Below are 20,074 nucleotides of genomic sequence, written 5' to 3'. Positions count from 1 at the left end.
TGCTTTCAAGTCTACAAGGTAAAATTACAAAGAAATCCAAAGCTTTCATACAAGTTATCTTTGCATATTGGATCAAACCATTTTTGTTTTGTACTGTCCTTTGAAAGAACACAAACTACTGCCTACAAATTTACTGCAAGGTTCATGATTTACTCTTCATTTTTCTTCCCTCAAGAAGAAAACATCATCAACAGTCCCAATTTTAGAAACACAAAAGGTACTTGCCACTATTTGGTCCTCACATGCAGTGGACACACTACTGTCATCAAAGTAGTACCATTTTCCATCATCCTTATTTTTTGCAAAAGCAGTATCTAGGACAAAAAAGTACAATGTCTAAGGACTCCGTATCTTCATACATGTAATGCAATCAGTTGCTAGAGTCTGTTACTGTCAAGCACTTGACATTTAACTAAAACCTATTGTCACTATTAGACTTATACTTTCACACTTTTTTTTAAGCAAAGAAAGCTTAACCAGTATAATTCCCTTTCTAAAGAGAACGTAGAGTGAGAAAGCACAGTCACAATAAAATCCTCAATCGCTTTTTCATTTTCCTCTCTTATTTCAAGGAGATACACAATGTATAAAAATACAGACAAGTAAGACAAAATCAGCTGTGAGTGTCCAGCAGCTCTTTTGGGGAGCTCTTATGTTTTATCTTTTCACAGTATGCATAGCCAGAAGTATAAAAGGACTTACAAATACCCTTAAAAGTTCATTTCATATAGATTTTTGCATTAGAATACTTGTGAAAGCATTTCAAGCTAATGAAAAAAAATTAGCTCTCAACCACTAAAAACATCATTGATTCAGAGTGATCAGTACTTAAAATAAACATGGAAAGAAAGCTGACATGTAGAATGATGATATTTGAGATCAACTTACAATGCCCTCCTCCCATTCCTCCATAGTGGTTGGAGACAGCAATCAAGTTGTAGCGGCAAGGGCCTGCATTGGGATTAATAAGGAACTCTGACATGTCCAAGTCACTGTTTAAAAAAAAACAAACAAACAAAAAACCAAACAAACCAAAAAACCAAGCAACAAAACCAAACCAAACAACAAAAAAGCCCACAAAAAAAAAACCAATGACAAAACAAACAAACCAACAAAAATATGAGAACACACACACAAAAACAACAAACAAACAAAAAAAACAACAAAAAGAAGATCGTGTTAATAATATTTTTAACCATTTCACATTTAGGTGGTTTTTGAGCCCTTTACTTTATATTGCACATGAAAGCCACATACACCAGACTACACTGACAGTGTAGTCCCAGTAATCTCAGCCAAAACTACTGATAAGAGTTCTCCCATGCTTATCTACTATTATTTTTCTAAGTTCATACTTTTCACTGACAAGCATTTTGTCATCAGTGTTTACAGGATCCATGCATGGAAGCCGAGAACAAAATTGTTTTATCTAACTGCTGGATTAAACATGTGCCCTAGTCATTCTAACTTTTACACTTCTAGCACCAAAACGTTTAGGTTTCTTACTTTATTGGAAAGTCAACCAATGTATCCAACTTGTCCCTCATATATCTGCTGTAGGAAAAGCGCTTTAGATGAACTACCAGTACAGGGGGCAGTGACCACAAGTCTAACTTCTTGGTAGCTTGCTGATGTTCTTTACAGTTTGGACAATACCTGTAAGAAAATAGAAAAACCAATTTTAAATAACTACAGTCTACAAGTACGTTAAAATACATTACCATAGAGAAAGTCAGTAAAATGGAAGAACTGAATGAGCAAAAGCTGAAACACACACACACGCTCCATATTCTGTTACTAATCCCACTGATATCTCTTCCAGTTTAAAATGTGAGGTGATAGTGTGCAAGCGTGCTCATAGCGAAGCTCGACAACATTTGAAACACGAAAGTGGCATCCGTCAATAAAGGATTCTCATCTCCTACAGCAGTCCTGTGTTTTAACTAGAGATACAGCTTTCTCATATTTTATAAAAAAGACAAAGGGTTATGAAAATACTTCAGGAAAATTGATTATATGAAAAGCCATAAAAACCCCAGACAACTGTGGTTATTCCAAGTTTCAATTTCCAAATTCATCCATCTCCCACCCCATCCCACCTATCACTAAAACCAGATAACGCTGACTATGAGAACCTGAAAAAACTCCTTACTGAAAAATTTGCCTCCTTAGGCAACTACTAAACAGGCTGTGACTTATAGATTTCTGTACTCTGCAATGCATACTGGGATCTTTCAAGAACTAAGGCTCAGGGAGGAAGGTAAGTAAGAACAACGCATGGAAGCAACTCTTCTGTGAAGTGATCTACACATATACTACATCTTGGTATCTAAGTAGTAAAGATCTAGCAAAAAAAAGAAAAGAGAGATGGCCCCTAATTAAAAAAGACTGCACAAGTGTCTTTACATAGCAACGTCAGATAAAGAAGAGGAGTAAGGAGAACTGTAAGGGCAGGCTGTAATTGAAGAATTGTTTTCCCAGCTGGCTTAGAATATCTGGAATACAAATAGCGCTGGACTAGGGGTGATGAGCTCTCATAGATCAGACCTGTGAAGACCTGACAAATGAAGAAAGACTGCAGCTAATGACCTCTGGTGAGATGTATCTAGTACCAAATGCTTGACTTCAGTAGCAGTTGTATTTTGTAGTTTAAATGCTTAAAATTTGCTGCAAAAATGGAAGTGCTTCACCATACTTGAGTTATATAGGATCTCAAATAGTCTATCCAGTGTTGTATAATCTAGCCAACCCAGAAAAAAAAAATTAGAATTTTTAAGTCAGCCCCCTCCCCTGCCCAAATAAAGGAGGATCTCTGGTGACAAAGTTTGGAAGTCTCCAAAACTTCTAAGTATCCACAAAAAAAAAAACCAAAGTGGCAGACCCTCTTTTCAAACTCAGATTTTGAGCTTCAGGTGTTGATGAAGGATTCTTATCTGCTAGAAAATTCCTGGAGAAGAATAATCTTATGGGACCATCCTATAATTGTGAATATCCAGATGTGATTCCAAATCATAATTCAGAAGACCCATGAATCAGAATAAAAGTCTCTGCCAAAAACTTAATGGTTGGAACATGAATTTGAGAGTTTCTACTGACTACAGACATCCCCCATCCCACAAACCCGTTGTTTAAGCACATCCCTATTTCATATATCAACGCAAGGAAAGTTATGCCTTTGCATAAACAAAAAAACCCCAAACTTCAGCATGCACCGACCTTTCTCATCTCGGCAAGGAATATTTGTTCAAACCACTGTGTTGGATTTAGCACAATATTATTCATTCACTGTGGATCACAGTTCACAGAGTAGAATCTCTTACGGAACTACCCCTCCTGCTAGTTCTGAATGCATTAATTGCCTCCCATACAAACATAACCTTCTGTATATGGTAACAGTTTTAATTAAGCAATGGATCAAAGTAGAAAACATCTGGGGAATTTTCAACTACTCCTGAAATGACAAGATTCAAAATATGATTAAGAAATAAGTTGGGCATCTCTGTTAGTGTTCTAGTGCGTTTTTGATTACATTTTGGGAAATACACCGCAGAACATAACAATTTTAATTTTTTGTCCTTACCATGGGTCTTCAGCACCTAGTTTTTCCTTTGTTGTGAACAGCTCAATGCAATCTTTTAATTTCACAAAAGGCTTTTTGGGAGGCTTATATTCCACACTTTCATGTTTTTCAAAATCCTAAAGAGAAGTATTTCTTGAGTTAAGAGAACAAATGAAACAAAACTCATTTTAGTGATGTCGTCTTACTATGAAGAGTAACTACAAAGCTCCTATATATGGAAAAAACTGATCAGAAACCATTCAAGCAAGAAGTTTTCACAGCTTCAGATTTACTTCCAAATTAGTAAGCCTCAGATTTGCTAATTACTTTGATGTGTAAATGAAGTGTATTTACGACAACATATTTACTATGAATAACATGAAAAAAAGATATACTAGCCGCTTCTTTTGAAGACTTACAATCTCTTATGTCACATTAATTCAGCTGTAGTTTTCTCATTGAAGTTTTATTAGTGCTGGAAAGGGGAGCAACATAAACAGCTTACCTCTGCTGCACTATCATCAAAGTATCTCTTCTTCAATTCAGGATCCCAATCCAAAGCAAGGAAAGATCTTTCTAAGATTAAAAAACATGTTTTCTCTCAATATTATTTCTTGCTTTACATGAAATTGTATTAACTTTGGGCAAACACTCTTCAAAATGAGTTGACAATGCTAGCATGAATTTAAGATGAAAAACTGAAACACACACAACTTCTGCATTTCTAAGAGTTAATTACAGTAATGAACTATTATTTATACAGAATTTACTATTGGGGAAAAAGATATATCAAATAGCACACAGAGAGAATGAAACACTATTCTGGGAAGCGGAGTCAGAAAAAAGTATCAGAATCAAATGTTGCCCAACCTGTTCCCCATGACTTACCGTCAAGCCTAGGTTGCCTATCATCAAATCTAATATGCCTGGTATCATCTTTGATGTAGTTTATGTCAGTATTGCCTAAATTATTGAACTGGAATGTAAACAATCTCTTTTTGTGTCCCGTCAGTGGCTGACCCTTGCAAGTATCCTCTGTACATAATCCATTTTCAGAGTCATTGTCACCCCCAACTGAGTCTTCTGACTGGCTGTTTTCATTCTCTGAAGGAAGTTCCTGATCCTGGCTGGATTCATCATCTTGTTCATCTGTTTCCATTTCACCTGAAACAATCAGAAGAATAAGGAGGAAGTAATGAGGCAGAACAACAATAATTGAAAGACACTACAGAATTAACTTCAGTTTCAAATTGAACAAAAATACTAAACAAGTGTAGATATATCCCAGTCTTACTTGGAGATCCTTCTTCATGTATTCCATTTGGGCCATTACCGTTGATACCATGGTCCTTACAGCAATGTAGGGATCCTTCAGTGTCTTCACTTTCAGTACATGTTTTTACATATCGGCTAAATACAACAAATCAAAGCAACAGTTAGTATCAATGGATTTTAAAAATATTTACATTGCTCAAGCCAGATAATTAAACAGTTACTGCAAATAATTTCTAGTGAACTGTATTCCTGCACTTCTTTCTGATTTATTCAGAATTAATAGTTTTACTGCCTAACATGTCTACTGTTACAGGCACATCTGAAATCCTGCTCATCTATTGTCTTATGTTTCTGGCAGTTACCTGATTTTATACAACTTGATTCTTGGTATTAGCCTCTGTTTGTCCAGAAATCACTTCTTTAACTATTCATTAACCAGATTTTTTACACACACACAAAAATATATGGGTTCAGTTACAGAGAAAGTTACATCCATGGAAAATGAAGCATAAATTTAAATTGGAGGTTTTATGTTTATAATTTATTCCACATAATGACACTTATTCCGGCCTAGTTTCAGAAAGCATGTACCATACAGTTTTACAACATAAATTACTATATAGACTTGTATAGTAGATACAAGACATAACCATAGCAGAATAAATGGCAAAACATTTCCATTTTACAAAGCCCTAACAAACTCGTATGTATACAGCGGAATTAATTCCCCTAAACTGACAATACAGACTCTCTACTGTCTTCTCAAGCAATTTTTGGATGAGGTCACGCTAACAAAAAATCAAATTAAAATCCACACTAGTTCACATCTCAAGTGGCTAAAATTTTAGATTTAATATATTTAACAGAAAGCAGATAAAAGACTAAGTACTCAAATCTAATCGGTTTGTTAGCAATGCATGAAAAAGGTAAGAGCCTACTGATTCTATTAGCATTATTCGTAACAAATGTGTTTTTCTTTAAACCATAAACTTACCACATTCTTAGCAGCAGCAGGTTATACAGTTTATCTTCAGTATTGTTTCTAGGCACTGCTATGAGAAAAGGTTGGCCAAACAGTGAAGAACCACTATGGCTGTAGCTACTGTGCCTGCACTTCTCCCTTAAACAAACAGGAATTATAACTTGTTCCGTATCTTCTGTTCTGTTGATAGCAATTTCAAATCTAAAGAAAAACAATAAGAAATACAAAGGACAACTGTCATTTAGAAGGCTACAAAGGGGGAAAAGTTAAAAAATAAACCCACCCAAGATTTATCTTTTATCTTATGTCTAGGTTTTAATCTTTTGCGGAGAGCTACACAGACTGCAGAGAGACACGAAGCATGTTGTATGTACTTACACATAAATGTCATCGCGTTCCATAATACTACTTAGATTTTCATCCATGCCAAATATCCTGTGGAACCTGTGATTGTATATATCAGTAACGATCATCTAAAAAGAAAACGGAGTATAAATCATTATATCAGGTTAATACATGTTAAAACGTTCATCATTGAGCTTTACATAAGAAATCATTCCTACCTTATCTGCAGCAACACCAGACAAAGTTGACAATGCTGTGCAAAGATCCAATATATTTCCAATTTTGGGAACAACTACTTTGTACTAAAAAAATAAAATGTCACTTTAATTTCTTAAAAGAACAGATATGCATGAGAAAAAAACCAAACAACTTGTCACATGTTCAGCATACTTCACATACTTCTTTCAGATTCTTGAACTTAAGGGATAAAGTATTTAAATCAACTAACACAAACGCCAAAACCTGCTGAAAATGTAGTAGTTACCTTCACAACTTTACTCAAACAAACATGCACACTTTGAATTCTACTTTTATTAGTTTATACAATGCTTTTTAAAATGTTTTTACTTCCTCCATAAGAAGACTGACAGCACCAATTACTTAGATTTATATTGCAACAGCGCCTACTTATTTAAGCATTTAAATAGTATGCATGCTATTGACTGGATTCTTAAATTTGGAATACAGCACAAGTTGTTTGTAAAGTATTACTGGGGAAAAAAGCAATGGCAGGCAGTGAATACGGACTGAATTCTAATGTCACATGCAGAGAGAGAACCTGATGATTAACAGTTAAAGAAAACCTCTCTGTGGCTTCCCTTAGTGTAGTACACCTGCTGTTTGTAATGAAACTTCACACTGGACTCTTACCTGTTATTTGCATAATATATAAAGACAGGATTAATTAGAAATAAGGTATTATAACTTTGTAATTAATTGCCAAATACAACACGTGTTTGGTATCTCTTCAAGTCTTACAGTTATTTAGGCTCACACAAGCTCTGCTAAACTTGTACTCTTCCTAAACTCTATTCATTCCTGTATAAACCATCTCACATGTCATACAGGGTCATCTTCAACTACTGTGTGTCCCTTGTGCAAACCTGTTCTCACAAATAATTAGAATTCTGGCAGGCTCATCTCCCACTAGTTAATACATATCCATTTATCTTCAACTTCCCTAACTCATGTTGCCTTTGAGAAGGCTCTCTTTTCCCCCACTTTTCTTCTTATAGTACTCTGATTTCAGGTGTTAAAGCCTTTTTGCAAGTCTGCCTAACTTTCCATGTCTTATTTATTGCATCTATCCTTGCTTACCCCATAAGGTACAGCTAAAACCATTTAATGATTATTTTGTTACCATAACCTATGTACTTTGTTTCCTGCCATTCTAAGGTGTAAAATACCATTCTTCCTAAAAAAAGGCAAGAGAGACACTCTTTACAAAGAAATTTAATCTGAAATTTTTTCTTTTGACTGTTAAGTGATAGCGTAGAAGAAGTCAGGACTACCTAATACATTTAGTCATGGGGTTTTTTGCACCACTTATTACCAATATTTGCCTTCTGAGGCTAAAAACCTGAGGAATTAAGTTTTGGTTAGGTGTTGGGGTTTTTTTGTTGTTTTTGTTTTACAACCATACAAATTCATTATAGCCACACTAAAATAAAAAATGAGGACAGCATACATTTTGAAGATTAAGCAGCCTTATTAACAGGACCATAAAGAAATTACCAATATCTTCCTTGAAATTGACAGAAATAAGAAGGTACATATAGTCTTCCTCAGGCTTTCTAAGTGGGACTTTAGAACACATACCAGAAAACTAAAGCTTGTTGTATTTGCTTATTTTACTTTTAAACTTAAAAAATGTAAAGGAGCTCAGGTTCATTGTTAGTGCCACGTGAATCAAGAGTTTTGTACAAAAACTAAGCAGCTTACCTGCATAGGCTTTGCAAGTGGATCCATTCTAACTAAATAAACTTCCAAAGTGCGTTCCTTCTTCATGGGTAACGGAAGTGTCAAGTAACAAAAGGGATCAAAGGTTACAGATATCTTAGCACATTCAGGACAAACTAGGGTGGACTTAAAAAGGCCATGAAATATATCTACAATGATGGAATCATTTCTTTTTAAATGGTTTTCCCAGGCTTCTTCAGCAACCACCTGTAATAAAAGCACAACCTGGGTTAAGACAAAGTAGTAGGAAACGAATAGTGAGAATTATTAGTAAGAGTACTTGACAGAACATTCTCAGTTACCACCTGAACACAGAAATCTCGCTCCAGAGGACCTGTAAGGTATGTTACTGTCAGGATCACAGGTTAAAAAATGTATGCTTTTCCTAGGACAGAGATTCTGTCAGTGGTATTACACAGTCTGAGAGAGACTTCCAAGTGGCTCGGGGCAAGACAAAAGCAAATAAAACTAAAAATTCCATCTGAAGTAACTCATAACAAAAGAAATTACCTACATGCTCACAGCTAGAGGAGTTTCCCTAAAGTGAGAGTACTAGAGAGAGTCAGAATGTTGCCTACTGCAGGTATAATAATACAGGAACAACAGAATGGAAATTGATTTTCCAACTGAACTCAGCACTGAATTGAACAAAAAGGTCTTAATAAAGTCTTAACACCCTCCCACCCCCCACCCCCAATTATCTTCCAAATAAATGGAAATTTACACAGGTACTTGATCAAGATCTCCATTTTAAGGTCTTGGCTTATTTTCTGAAATCTCTTCCAGAAAAAGCAACATGTGATTAGTGTCCCAACCTTTCAGCGCACAATCACACAGAAGTATCTTGCAATGTATAGCTTTAACTAAAATGAAGATGAAGAACACTGATAACACTACCTTGTCTGGTCTCCCGTCTGCATCCTTTAACTGAATGTAAGGCTTTTTCCTAATTCGATTCAAATCTTCATGTAATCCATCCAAAAGAAAAGCCAGTAGCTCTTGACAATCTTGTTGCTGATAACCAGAAAATTGTGGTGCAAATCGTCCCACTTGTGTCTAAAAAAAACCAAAACAAAACCAAACCAAATACTTCTGGTACCTTAGTTGCATAAAGTATAGATACTTCTGACATGCTACAGCAGAAAAGTTGAAAAGGTAAAACATACAAAGTTATAAAAGACAAGCTTTTCAATGGAGACAGGAAGGCAAAACTAATTCTCAAAGATCAAAGCACAAGGACAGTTGACACTTATTTAAATATACATCCCAGCTTTTTAAGAGTTAAATGAATGAACTGCATACTGATCAATATTGCTTCAAATTCTTATTCTTGCATGTTTCTGTAAGCTTTGTATACTTAAGCTACAAAATCAAAACTGACAATGTACATTCAGGTTAAATTCCCTACTGACCTTAAATGCTCTTGGGGTAACGTAGCTGAATTTTCCTGACCACATTTGCTTGATAAGCTCTGCATAAGATTTTGCTATTTCACCTCGCATTCCTAAAGGATTGTCAAAGTTCAGCTCTTCTTGGTATTTATCATTGAGGAAGTATTCTGTAAGAGGAGGTGTGTTGCTCAGACACTGTAAACAGGAAAACAGAACAGTGATTTGAATTAGTTCTAAACAGAGGATGTTTGTTAAAGAAACCGTGAGCCATACTTTAAACTGGAATGCCTAGTGCCCACAAGGGGGAAAAAAAAAACCACAAACCCCAAAACCAAAAACGTTTTTTCCAGAAACAAATAATAGTTTAAAACAAAGACTGGCTGCAGCTAACATTACAAGGTATACGCAAATAATATTTTGCAAAAGCTTTACATCAGAATTTATTAGACATAGCAGTCCAGCCAACCACAGTGTGACAACAATTTGTATCAAGGTTCAAAACAAAAGAATTTATGCTCAAAGTTGTTACAGATGCACAAAGTTTACAAGGCCTCAAGGACAGACTGCATAGGTACATGGAAGAGAGAGCCAATAGCGCTTATTAAGTCAAATTACCACATTTGAAACAACATGTGAACCGAAAATAAGTTGAAAACAGGGAGAATTTTGGGAGGAGTGGGAGGGAAGGGAAGGTGAGGATGCTTGCCCTATTCTTTCTCTTCCTAGGCATCTGCTTATGGATGCTGTTGAAGACAGCGCTCTATGCTAGATGGACTAGACCTTGAATCAGAACTGGTGCAGCCGTTCCTATGTTCTTTTAAATTTTGTGAAGCTGTTTAGAGCTGAAATTAGTTCGAGGAAAGCAAGGGCCTTGGTTTAGACTAAGATAATGACTTATCCACTGTACCAGTTTGTCTATTCTGTCAACACTTAGAGATAGCAGGATATAGTCACTGAAGTATGATTTACAGTTTTAGGAAACCACTTGGAATTTTTGTATGCTACTACTCATACCCCTTTAAACAAAAACTTTTCCATCACTTGGAAATGATCCCCGTACCATGCCTTAGCATATATATATTTAGCAGTTTCTTCATTAAATATTATAAAAACTTTTCTGCATTCTCTATTAAAGATTCCAAGAAAGGTCAAATATTTCATCAGTCTCACCTGCCCCTCTGCAAACAAGGGGAAGAACAAAAATTTTAGCTCCACATACACTACTGCATAACATGCAAGAATTGAGGCTAGAAGAATTACAACTTTACTGAGCGGGGGGAAATAAGTTATTCCTATTTCTGCTTGTCATACCTGTGTAATATTACAAAACAAAACCAGTCAGATGATGTAGAGCGCTGAGTTTCATGCCTATATCACACTCCTTCCTTTCTCTTCCTCCTCACTTAAAAGCTTTAATGAGCTGTCAACACTGCAAAAAAACGCTGATATTACAGGCCCTTTTGGACGCTGAGGGTTGAAGAAAGCTCATTTTTTTCTTGCTGCAAGGAAAAGAGCTTTTATTCCTAGTCGTGGTGACCCGAAGCACCCTCTACCTCACAGATCTGTTTTGTCAGTTCTGAACTGACCCATGCGGCTAAGAGGAGAAATGCTTGGTCTCTCAAATTCATACAAAAGTGGTCAGAGTTTTCTAAAGATTATTTTTAGCATCAACCTAAATGAATGCATGGACTACAAAGTTCCACCAGATACCTGGAAACAATACAGCGCAAACCACGCTAACCTAACTATAAATAGAACTACAGTTTAGGTAAAATTGCATGTTCAATCTGAGTGATGTGACAAATTCTACTGCCCAAAGAAGTCCTGCCCCTTCTCTGCTGATCCTCATCTGATTGTACAATAAACATTCATCTCACTAACCTGTCAAAAAACTACGTTTTCTCCTCACTTTTCTTCTGGATTATTTTGGGGCTGGTTTAGGAAATCAAATCACTTCAGCTCATCAGCTTAGTGTGAGGAATGTCCAGAACAAGGAATTAAATAATGAAAAAAACGCCCACATTTTTCTATAGTTTCTTATTCAAGCACTACACAATGTGCTGAGTGTGTTGTTTCACCAAAGAACTAATTAATCTTTTCCTAGTTTTCACCTGATAAATGAGTTTTGTCACTTTCTCAGACTATTAATTTGTATGTATAAGTCAGGAAGATTACTACAGATAATTTAGCTTTTTCCTTATAAGAATTTCCACATTCTAACATAAGATGACGCTGATGGTAGTACTGGAACGTACAAGTATGTATCTGAACACAGCAACTTTTGAGATACAGAGCTGACTTCTCCTCTAAAATATTAGATGCCACAACTTCTAAAAGAGTAGCTGCTAAAGGAACTAAGACAGTTGGCCACATACCCACTAATCTTTTCAACATAACTGACAAAGCTAAATAATTACAAACTTGTTTGCTTCTTGAAAAGACTGACAATGGAGAACTATTTAAGATCATGATTAAAGTCACAGGGGAAAAAAAAGCATCCAGAAACCAATATGAAAGAAAGCCTACATTATAATTTTCTCATGATGTGGTATGCTGTAGGTTATCAAGGAAGGCTTATGGAAAGCAACAATTAAAAAAAAAAAAGAACTATTAGAACCAGGACAACCTACTAGACAGCAAAGTCGTTAGATTTATGTGCCCTCTTCAACCTAGTGGTTTGGGGTTTTTTGTTTTAAAACACAGACATAGGTAAACTAACAAGTATACTGACAGATGAAGAATAATAGAAACCAAAAAAGCTGAACAAATGTGGTAAAACTACAGAAAACCATTTGTGAACTAAAGAGGTAACAGAATGGCACCTCATTTCAGGTACTGCAGTCTCCACAAGTTTTCTTTAACCAACAAAACTTCTGTAAAGTGCTCAGTCTCTGAACCCAAACTGGTCATTTAGCTAAAGGATCATGGGAAAGATAGAATAGGATGTAGAAACTCCAAGACCAAGTATGAAACAAACCACAGAAGAGAAAGATCGGTCTTCAGCTGTGTTCAGGTTAACAATGAAGTCATAGTTCCATGTTATACAGTAATTACTTGGACAACAAGGAAACAAAAAGGAAAAAAAATATTTTTCTGGAGCAGAACAATCTGTGAATAACAACTATTTATATAATCAATATCAAGGGATCATAATCAACCTCCAAGAAAATCAAACAATGTGACTGGATGAAACGATGCTTCACATAATTTGTGCATCAGCTGTATTATGCAACACTGCATGCATTGTTGATGCACATACACATGCATATGAACACCCTGGAAGAATTCTAAACTACTGAGTCAAAAAGAAGACCTAATCACTTGTAAAGACACATACAGTCTACTGTTTAGAGAGCACAGCTCTCTAGTAGGGTGTGGGAGCCATTAAGATGCACAGGAAAATTAACAATAAATAATCTTTTAGTGCCTTTTATATATATTAATGCTGTAGCCTCACTGGAATACTGTAATTCCAATACTAGACAGTGATGATCCTGTCTAGGTTCTAGGACATAATAGTCCTATGAAACCTTCATGTAGGTGGAAAAAAAAAAAAAAGGTCACATTACACTTCTCCACATCCACTTAAATTAAGTATGGGAAAACTCTGATAAAAGAATTTGCAAGGACTCTGCTTAATTGACAAAAAAAACACCACAACTAATGAAGAAAGAGGGCCACCAAGACAGTCTGGCCTGGGAGGATTTGCCCTGTGAGAGAAGGCTGAAGCATTCGGGCTTGTTCAGACTGCAGAAGAGGCTGTTTCAGGAAGACCCAACAGCAGCCTTCTGGTACCTACAGGTAAGTTAAGGAGAAGATGGAACCAGACTCTGTACATCGATGCATAATGGGAGGACAAGAAACAACCGGCATCAGTTGAAACAAGAGAGATTAAGGATAGAAGGAAAACATTTTCACTGTAAGAACAGTCAAGCAGTGGAGCTGAGAGCCTGTGCAGCCTTCTTGGAGGTTTTCAAGACCAGACTGGATAAAGCCCTGGGCAACCTGGTCTAACCTTAGAGCTAACCTTCCTTTGAGCAGGAGGTTGCACTAGAAACCTCCTGAAGTTCCTTCTAACCTGAATTATCTGATGATCCTAAGGTAACAACAAAACATTTATTCACATCCCATAAGGTATATTACATAGAAATAATGATAAAAATAACATTTCAAAGCAGAGAAAACACCATTACCTCTTATGCCAGTGAACTAGGGAAATAAGAAGCAGACAGTAAGATCATGAAATTGAGCTAAAAACTGAGTGTTCCTTTAAGTATCATGGTTCTTCAGCTGTCCTACTTAATAACAATTTTATGCAAGGGACATTGAAATTTCTTATTTCAGCCTTCTAATAAAAGACCAGGAGCTGACTGCCTGAAAGAAAGATCCAAGTGATTGGAGAAAAAGTTAATTACTTTACACCTGCCTATCTTTTGTCTGAAGCACTTAGTGTCAGATGAGGCGAAAAAGCACTCAGCTAGTACACCCCTTAACCCAAACTCCGTATGCCTATGGCAACTGAGACAGAGCAATAAAAACAAAATTTCAGGTTTTGGTGAAAGATGTTATGTTTTGTCCGGATAAAGTCACTGCCATAAGTAACTGTAGAGGGAATGTTCATTGGCTTTCTGAAGAACAAAAACTGCTGAAATAACCCATTGCAAAGCTCTCAACAGCTGTTGTTTGAAAGTCAAGTATATATAATCACACTGACGGAAAAAATAAAAAATAAAAATGGGTGGGGGAAAGAAGTTTAATTAAAGCATTTACTTTACTACTTCTAGTTTTGAATCACAAAATTAAAACCTTGTGAACACTCAGGTTTTCACTGGAAAAGAAAAAAAAAAAACAAACAACATTTCCCACAGAGCTCTGATCACTGGTATCCCACCAAAAGGGCAAAGCAATACTTAGGAAACATCCACAGGTGGCCGTACAGCAATGTTTCAGGAGATTCATATTTTTCTAATTTTTTTTTCAGTGTAGAACAGACATGGACATAAGTAAATGTGAATAAAAATCTACTTGCCAAACAATTTTTTATTTGCTTGATACAGGGTCAATAATTCATTTATGTTTTCATAAAGTCCACAAGCTCCCTGTTGTCTTTCCTGTTTATTTAATGCTCAAATCTGCAAAAGCAGATATTTAGGCCTTAATAATAAAAAGCAAGGCTTAGGTGTTAGCACTGAAGTAAACTAAAATTAGATACATGGAATACCCCTTCAAAAGAATCTGAAAAATTTATAAAAAATTTCCAATACAACCAAAATATGAAATATTGGATTATTGCTTTTTTTAAATAAGAAACAGTGATAAAACAACAGCACTTGGGAGAAATACAATGGTATCTTATCCTTCCTCGCCTTACTCCTACTCAGGTTGCAGCTATTTGTGGTACCACAGAGGATCTTGCCCATCTCTTCACCATTGCTCCTCTAGTAGTCTTGAGCTTTGTAACACAAAGTCCCTGCTTGGAAAAGCAAATGTCTCTTTACAATAACCACTTAGAAGGCTGAAAGGGCAAGCCTAACCTTACCTATAGGTTGAAGAGCTATTAATGAACTTACAAAAAAATTTAAGAAACTGCCAGGATTATCACACTTCCATCTAGTGTGGTTACAGGGCAAAAAACTTCAGACAAGTTTGTCAGACCATGGAGAGCAAGATGAGCAATAAACTGGCCCCCTTCTTCAAGGAACACTTATAACAGTTCCGATACAAACCATCATCGCTGTACATGAGATGAAAGCAAAGAGAAGCTGTCTGAGAAATGAAGTGGTTTCTGACGCAGAAATGGTTCTTACTTGAACAGTAAGAGGACACAATACTGTCTGGGAAGGACGAATATCTGAGAAAAGTGGTAATCAGCATGAGAGTGGATAAACTAAACTCTGCTTCTGTTGAAGGAAGCTACAGTGATTACACTCAGCACTGACTGAATGGAGGGATTCAAAGCAGACCTTTTGGAACAGAACATGAATGGATTGGAAACTATTTCAGAATCTAAAACTCTACAGTAAAATATTTTGTTTAAAGAAAACAGATTCATCCAAACAAACAAAGCTGTGTTGACATAACTGTGAAGGAAGACACCTTAAGAAGGTAGATAAGCTAGAGTAGGTAACAAAGCCGATCAGAGAATCACAGATTAGTTGAGGTTGGAAGGCACCTCTGGAGATTGTCTAGTCCAGTCCCCTGCTCAAAGAAGGGTCACCTAGAGCAGGTTGCTTGGGACTGTGTCCAGGCACATTTTGAATATCTCCAAGGACAGAGGCTCCACAGCCTCCCTGGAAAACCTATTCCACTGCTTGGTAACCCTCACTGAGAAAAAAAAATTTCTTATGTTTAAATAGAATTGCCTGTGTTTCAGTTGGCGCCCATCGCCTCTTCTCCTTTTGGTGGGCAACACAGAGAAGGGTCTTGTTCCATCTTCTTCATCCCCTCCCCCCGCCCCGGGTATTTATGCATGTTGAGAAGATTGAAGATCGCTCTGGGGCCTTCTCTTCTCCAGGCTGAACAGTCCCAGCTCTCTCAGCCTCTCCACGTAGGTCAGATGCTGCAATCCCTTGATCACCTTTGTGGCCTCTTGCTGGACTTGCTCCAGTATGTCCCTGTGTCCCTTGTACTGAGGAGACCAGAGGTGAACCCAGCACGCCAGGGGTGTCTTGCCAGCGCTGAGTGGAGGGGAAGGATCACCTGCCTTGAGCTGCTGGCAGTACTCTTGTCAATGCAGCCCAGAGGCCGTTGGCTGCCTTGGCCGCAAGGACACATTGCTGGCTCCCGTTCAGCTTTTTGTCCAGCAGGACCCCAGGTGCTTCTCTGCCAAACTGCTTTCCATCTGGTCACACCCGCCGCCCCTTTCCTCCCCCAGTGTGTACTGGTGCCTGGGGTAATTCCTCCCCAGGTGCAGGCCTTTGCATTTCCTTTGATTGAACTTCTTGAGGTTCCTGTCTGCCCATTTTCCCAGCCTGTCAAGGTCTAGCTGAATGGGAATTCTGCCACCAGATGGGTGTGCTGCCTAGTCTGCCATTCACATACTATCTGTCCCCATCCCTTCATTGCTTCCAAGATTAGACAAGAACAAACATGTTCAGAGTGCTTCAGCCATAGGCATGACACCTCCATCCAGAATAAATCAATGTTACTCCAATAACAGTAGAGATGAAATTAATGGCAAATTAGTGCGAAGTGTATACTTTCAGTGTAATTGGAAAAAAGGTGGAAGTGGTGGCAAGAGGAAGAAGACAGTAGAACTTGCAGTCCGCGAGACCTTAGTGTGTTAAGAATATGTCATACTTTCACTAAAATGCACCTTAATTGATTTATTAGATAACATTGAACTCTGAACAATACTTTATTTGAGAGATAGTACATGGAACTGAAGGATACTTTACACTGCCCTGGTAAGAAAGCTACCAAATAATGCATTTGAAAAAACCACACCATCAAGGACATACTACGGTACCATGCCAAACTAAAAGCTGCACTGCTCAATAAACACCTAATTTTCTTACCCAGAGCACTGTCTTGTGAATCAGCAAAATTGTATTTATTAATATACACTAGTTTCTCAGAACTTATTTGAACACTTGATTCCCTAGATATAACTGAAAAGCAATAAAGTCAAAGCTGACTGATTTAGAATGCAGACCTCAGAATTAAATCCAGTTAACGTAATGGGATACTGATGTGAGATGTGATAAGTTTGTTAAGCTGCGTAAGATTCCTAAAGGCAATAACCCTTAGGTTATTAGGCTATAATTATAATTATAATAACCCTTAGGTTTAGGCTTATAATTCTCACTTAAAAGGTTACTTTTAAATCTACATATCTGCAAATTCATGTATACCAGTTTAACAAAGTTTTAAGTAATCAAAATTATCCTTGTTTGTAGCAGTCTCTCCTGATGAACAGTGTAGCATCATAGAAAAAATTATTTCACTATGTACTAAGAATATTCATTTAATTCAACTTTTAAAAGATAATTCTGGTTCATAAAATAGACACAGAAATATATTGTTTTCTTCTTTACAATAGCATAATGACGTAATTCAGTAATCAAGAAAGGTTACATATAGCATTTTTATTTAGAAGACATGACAAAATGTGTCCCTCCCCCTTTCAGTTTAGCAGTCTTTTGTGCAGCATGCTAAAAAAAAATTTTAATTACTTCCTGCAATGTTCAACTTCTCAAGTATCCTCATGAAAACATTTTTAGAAACAAGAATAAACTGAATTTTATGGATGCCTTACATAAATAAGTATGAAATAACCAGTGAATAACCCCATAAATCACTACAGGCTGGTGGCTGATTGGCTAGAAAACAGTTTTGTTGGTCCTATTCTGTGGAAATGGGGAAGAGCCAGCAGTGCATCCTTGTGGGAAAGGTGGCCAGCTGCAAGCTTGGCTGTATTAGTAATAGTATCCCGAGGCAAAGGGAACTAAGTCTTCCCTTCTGTTTGGCACTTGTGAGACTGTTGCTGGAACACTGTCCTGTTTGGGGCTTCCCAACATAAGAGTGGAGAAGGACCTCCAACATGGTCGGGGGCTGGAGAACAATATGCAAGGAAAGGCTGAGAGCTATATGCATTTGTTCAACCTGAAGACGACAAGACGAAGGGGAAAGCTCATGGCTGTCTACAGCTACCTAATGGAAGGGTACAGAAGTGCACAGTGACAGGACTAGCGTAATGCACACAAGCAGGAGGCGGGACCCACTATCATTCTGGGCTCCCTTCTATGCAAATTATTCTCTGATTCTATATACAAAGTAGGGATTGAAAATCTGCACAGACTATGAAACTCTGGAATATTTCTTCTTTTGAACATATTTCAACAACTTCATAAACTTAGCTTACAAATGTATCTGAAACTACTTTTTTCCTAAACAGGCTAAAGAAGGAATTCAATATCAGTTTTTATTTCACCCAAAGAAATCACAAGTGTAAGTCTGGAATCCTTGTGATGACAAAGCAGGAGATTAACTCTGAAATATGCTTGGTTAAGATCTAGTATCTTTATACTCAGCAAGGGAAAAATGTGGATGAGAACTTAAATATACTTTAAAGTTTTTTGACCTAAGACTGCTTTGATGACAAAACATGAGGTCCAGAACTAAACAAAACCAAATTAAACTACTAGTTCTTTCTACTCATTAATTAATCTACCACTGCAGCTTCCACTTAAAAGGACTAAGTTTTTTTTTGTCTTGGTAACAGTAATACTAGGTATACTAGTATTTCTCTTGTGATCATAACAAAGAAACAAGGTATTGCATTCCTGTAAAATATCTCATCCATGAAATAGCAGCTATTCAAAGGGGAAAGGTCAAAGGGAAAGATGTTCAAAGGTTCCATGCACGTTAACCTGTTGAAAGTACATGATAAAAAGAAAGGCACAGTAATACACCAGTCATCTACTTTTTGACACTTCAGCACTACTATCTGTACTCAAGCGCATCTCAAAATGAAAAAGTATTTTTCATGACTTGCATGCATGGCAATCATTACAAAAAGCAAAGAATCCCACTTAAGGGTTCACTCAAGTAGAATGCTGGTCAAATCTCCTTCTGACATTGATCACTGCAAAAAACAGGGGAAACGAATGCAGCTATGTAAATCAACTTTTCTACTATACCAATATAGATGTACTATTTCCTGACTTTTAATCCTGTCCTGCTACTTAATAGAGTCTCTTAATATTACTTTCCAAACACGACAAAATATAACAAGAGATTAATTTCCAAGTAATAAGAGAAGCTCATTTTATTCTGAAGTACGTACCTGAATTGCGGAATTCATGAAACATGTATTTCCCAAGTTACTCAGGCCACATAGGCCTGGCTGCTCATTGTGTCTTCCTGGCTCTGAATAATCATAATTCTTATAAGCCGTATATGATGGGAGACAATAGTTTGAATTTTTCACACTGGAAAAAAAAAAAACCAAAACATCTTTCACAATGTAAACATATACTCTATAGTAGTTTAATACATACAAGTACTTTATAAACTTAAATGATTAAAAACATTAAAGTAACTTCTGTAAACAAGAAAGGACTGTAAATTAGTATTTAACTTTGGTAATAACATAATATTAATTTCAATTTAAAAGTCACCTGTGCAAACAACCAAAATGTAATGTACCGCAATAACTGTAATTATTATATCCCTACCCCTTTTTGATAGGAGCAGCTTCACAGCTTACTCTAGTCTTCATTGCTCCATCAAATTTAATACACTCAGACTTTAGACACCACCAGCAGCAATCAATCATTTACGTCCCTTTTGCATCCTGCTACTGCAAGAGTGAGGTCGGTGGGAATGGGAATGCAGAGTTACAGGTGAAAGCTGAGATTTCCAAGGCCACTGTGGCATAGCTGCCTCACTGCATCAGAGAGTCTATTTATAGCTTCCCTGCTAGGACAGCACAATCCAGCATGCAAACGCAGGAAAGCCTTGAGAGGTAAAAGAATGCGCAAAATGCCTTGTAACAACTTCATTATAGATCTCTATGATGCATCTGTTTGGAGAAACTGGAGAAGACTGAAATAGGTAAAA

The 20,074-nt window shown here is 36.8% G+C and overlaps 1 protein-coding gene across 3 annotated transcripts in view; it reads right to left on the bottom strand.

Annotated features, from left to right (window-relative positions):
• Positions 1 to 20,074, bottom strand: part of USP15 (ubiquitin specific peptidase 15) — a 66,439-nt gene that overhangs the window by 1,974 nt on the left and 44,391 nt on the right. The window contains exons 8-21 of one of the 3 annotated variants that reach the window (XR_010372420.1): positions 19,299 to 19,443; positions 9,533 to 9,706; positions 9,018 to 9,176; positions 8,103 to 8,327; positions 6,380 to 6,463; positions 6,195 to 6,289; positions 5,829 to 6,017; positions 4,854 to 4,969; positions 4,448 to 4,723; positions 4,065 to 4,135; positions 3,581 to 3,696; positions 1,507 to 1,656; positions 889 to 951; positions 226 to 314 (exon numbers count right to left, since the gene is read on the bottom strand). Coding sequence is in view for 2 of the 3 variants with exons in the window: in XM_064448556.1 (XP_064304626.1) it covers positions 226 to 314; positions 889 to 992; positions 1,507 to 1,656; positions 3,581 to 3,696; positions 4,065 to 4,135; positions 4,448 to 4,723; positions 4,854 to 4,969; positions 5,829 to 6,017; positions 6,195 to 6,289; positions 6,380 to 6,463; positions 8,103 to 8,327; positions 9,018 to 9,176; positions 9,533 to 9,706; positions 19,299 to 19,443 (1,993 nt within the window). In the remaining variant the exon portion in view is untranslated. Of the gene's footprint in view, positions 1 to 225; positions 315 to 888; positions 993 to 1,506; positions 1,657 to 3,580; positions 3,713 to 4,064; positions 4,136 to 4,447; positions 4,724 to 4,853; positions 4,970 to 5,828; positions 6,018 to 6,194; positions 6,290 to 6,379; positions 6,464 to 8,102; positions 8,328 to 9,017; positions 9,177 to 9,532; positions 9,707 to 19,298; positions 19,444 to 20,074 lie in introns of those variants that run through there. The other 2 variants (XM_064448556.1, XM_064448565.1) reach the window with 2 other exon arrangements.

Source organism: Phalacrocorax carbo, chromosome 1 (genome assembly GCF_963921805.1).
Source record: "Phalacrocorax carbo chromosome 1, bPhaCar2.1, whole genome shotgun sequence".
Taxonomy (NCBI): Eukaryota; Metazoa; Chordata; class Aves; order Suliformes; family Phalacrocoracidae; genus Phalacrocorax; species Phalacrocorax carbo.
The sequence above is the reverse complement of the archived record's forward strand: the minus strand, read 5'-3'. Positions and strand labels throughout refer to the sequence as shown.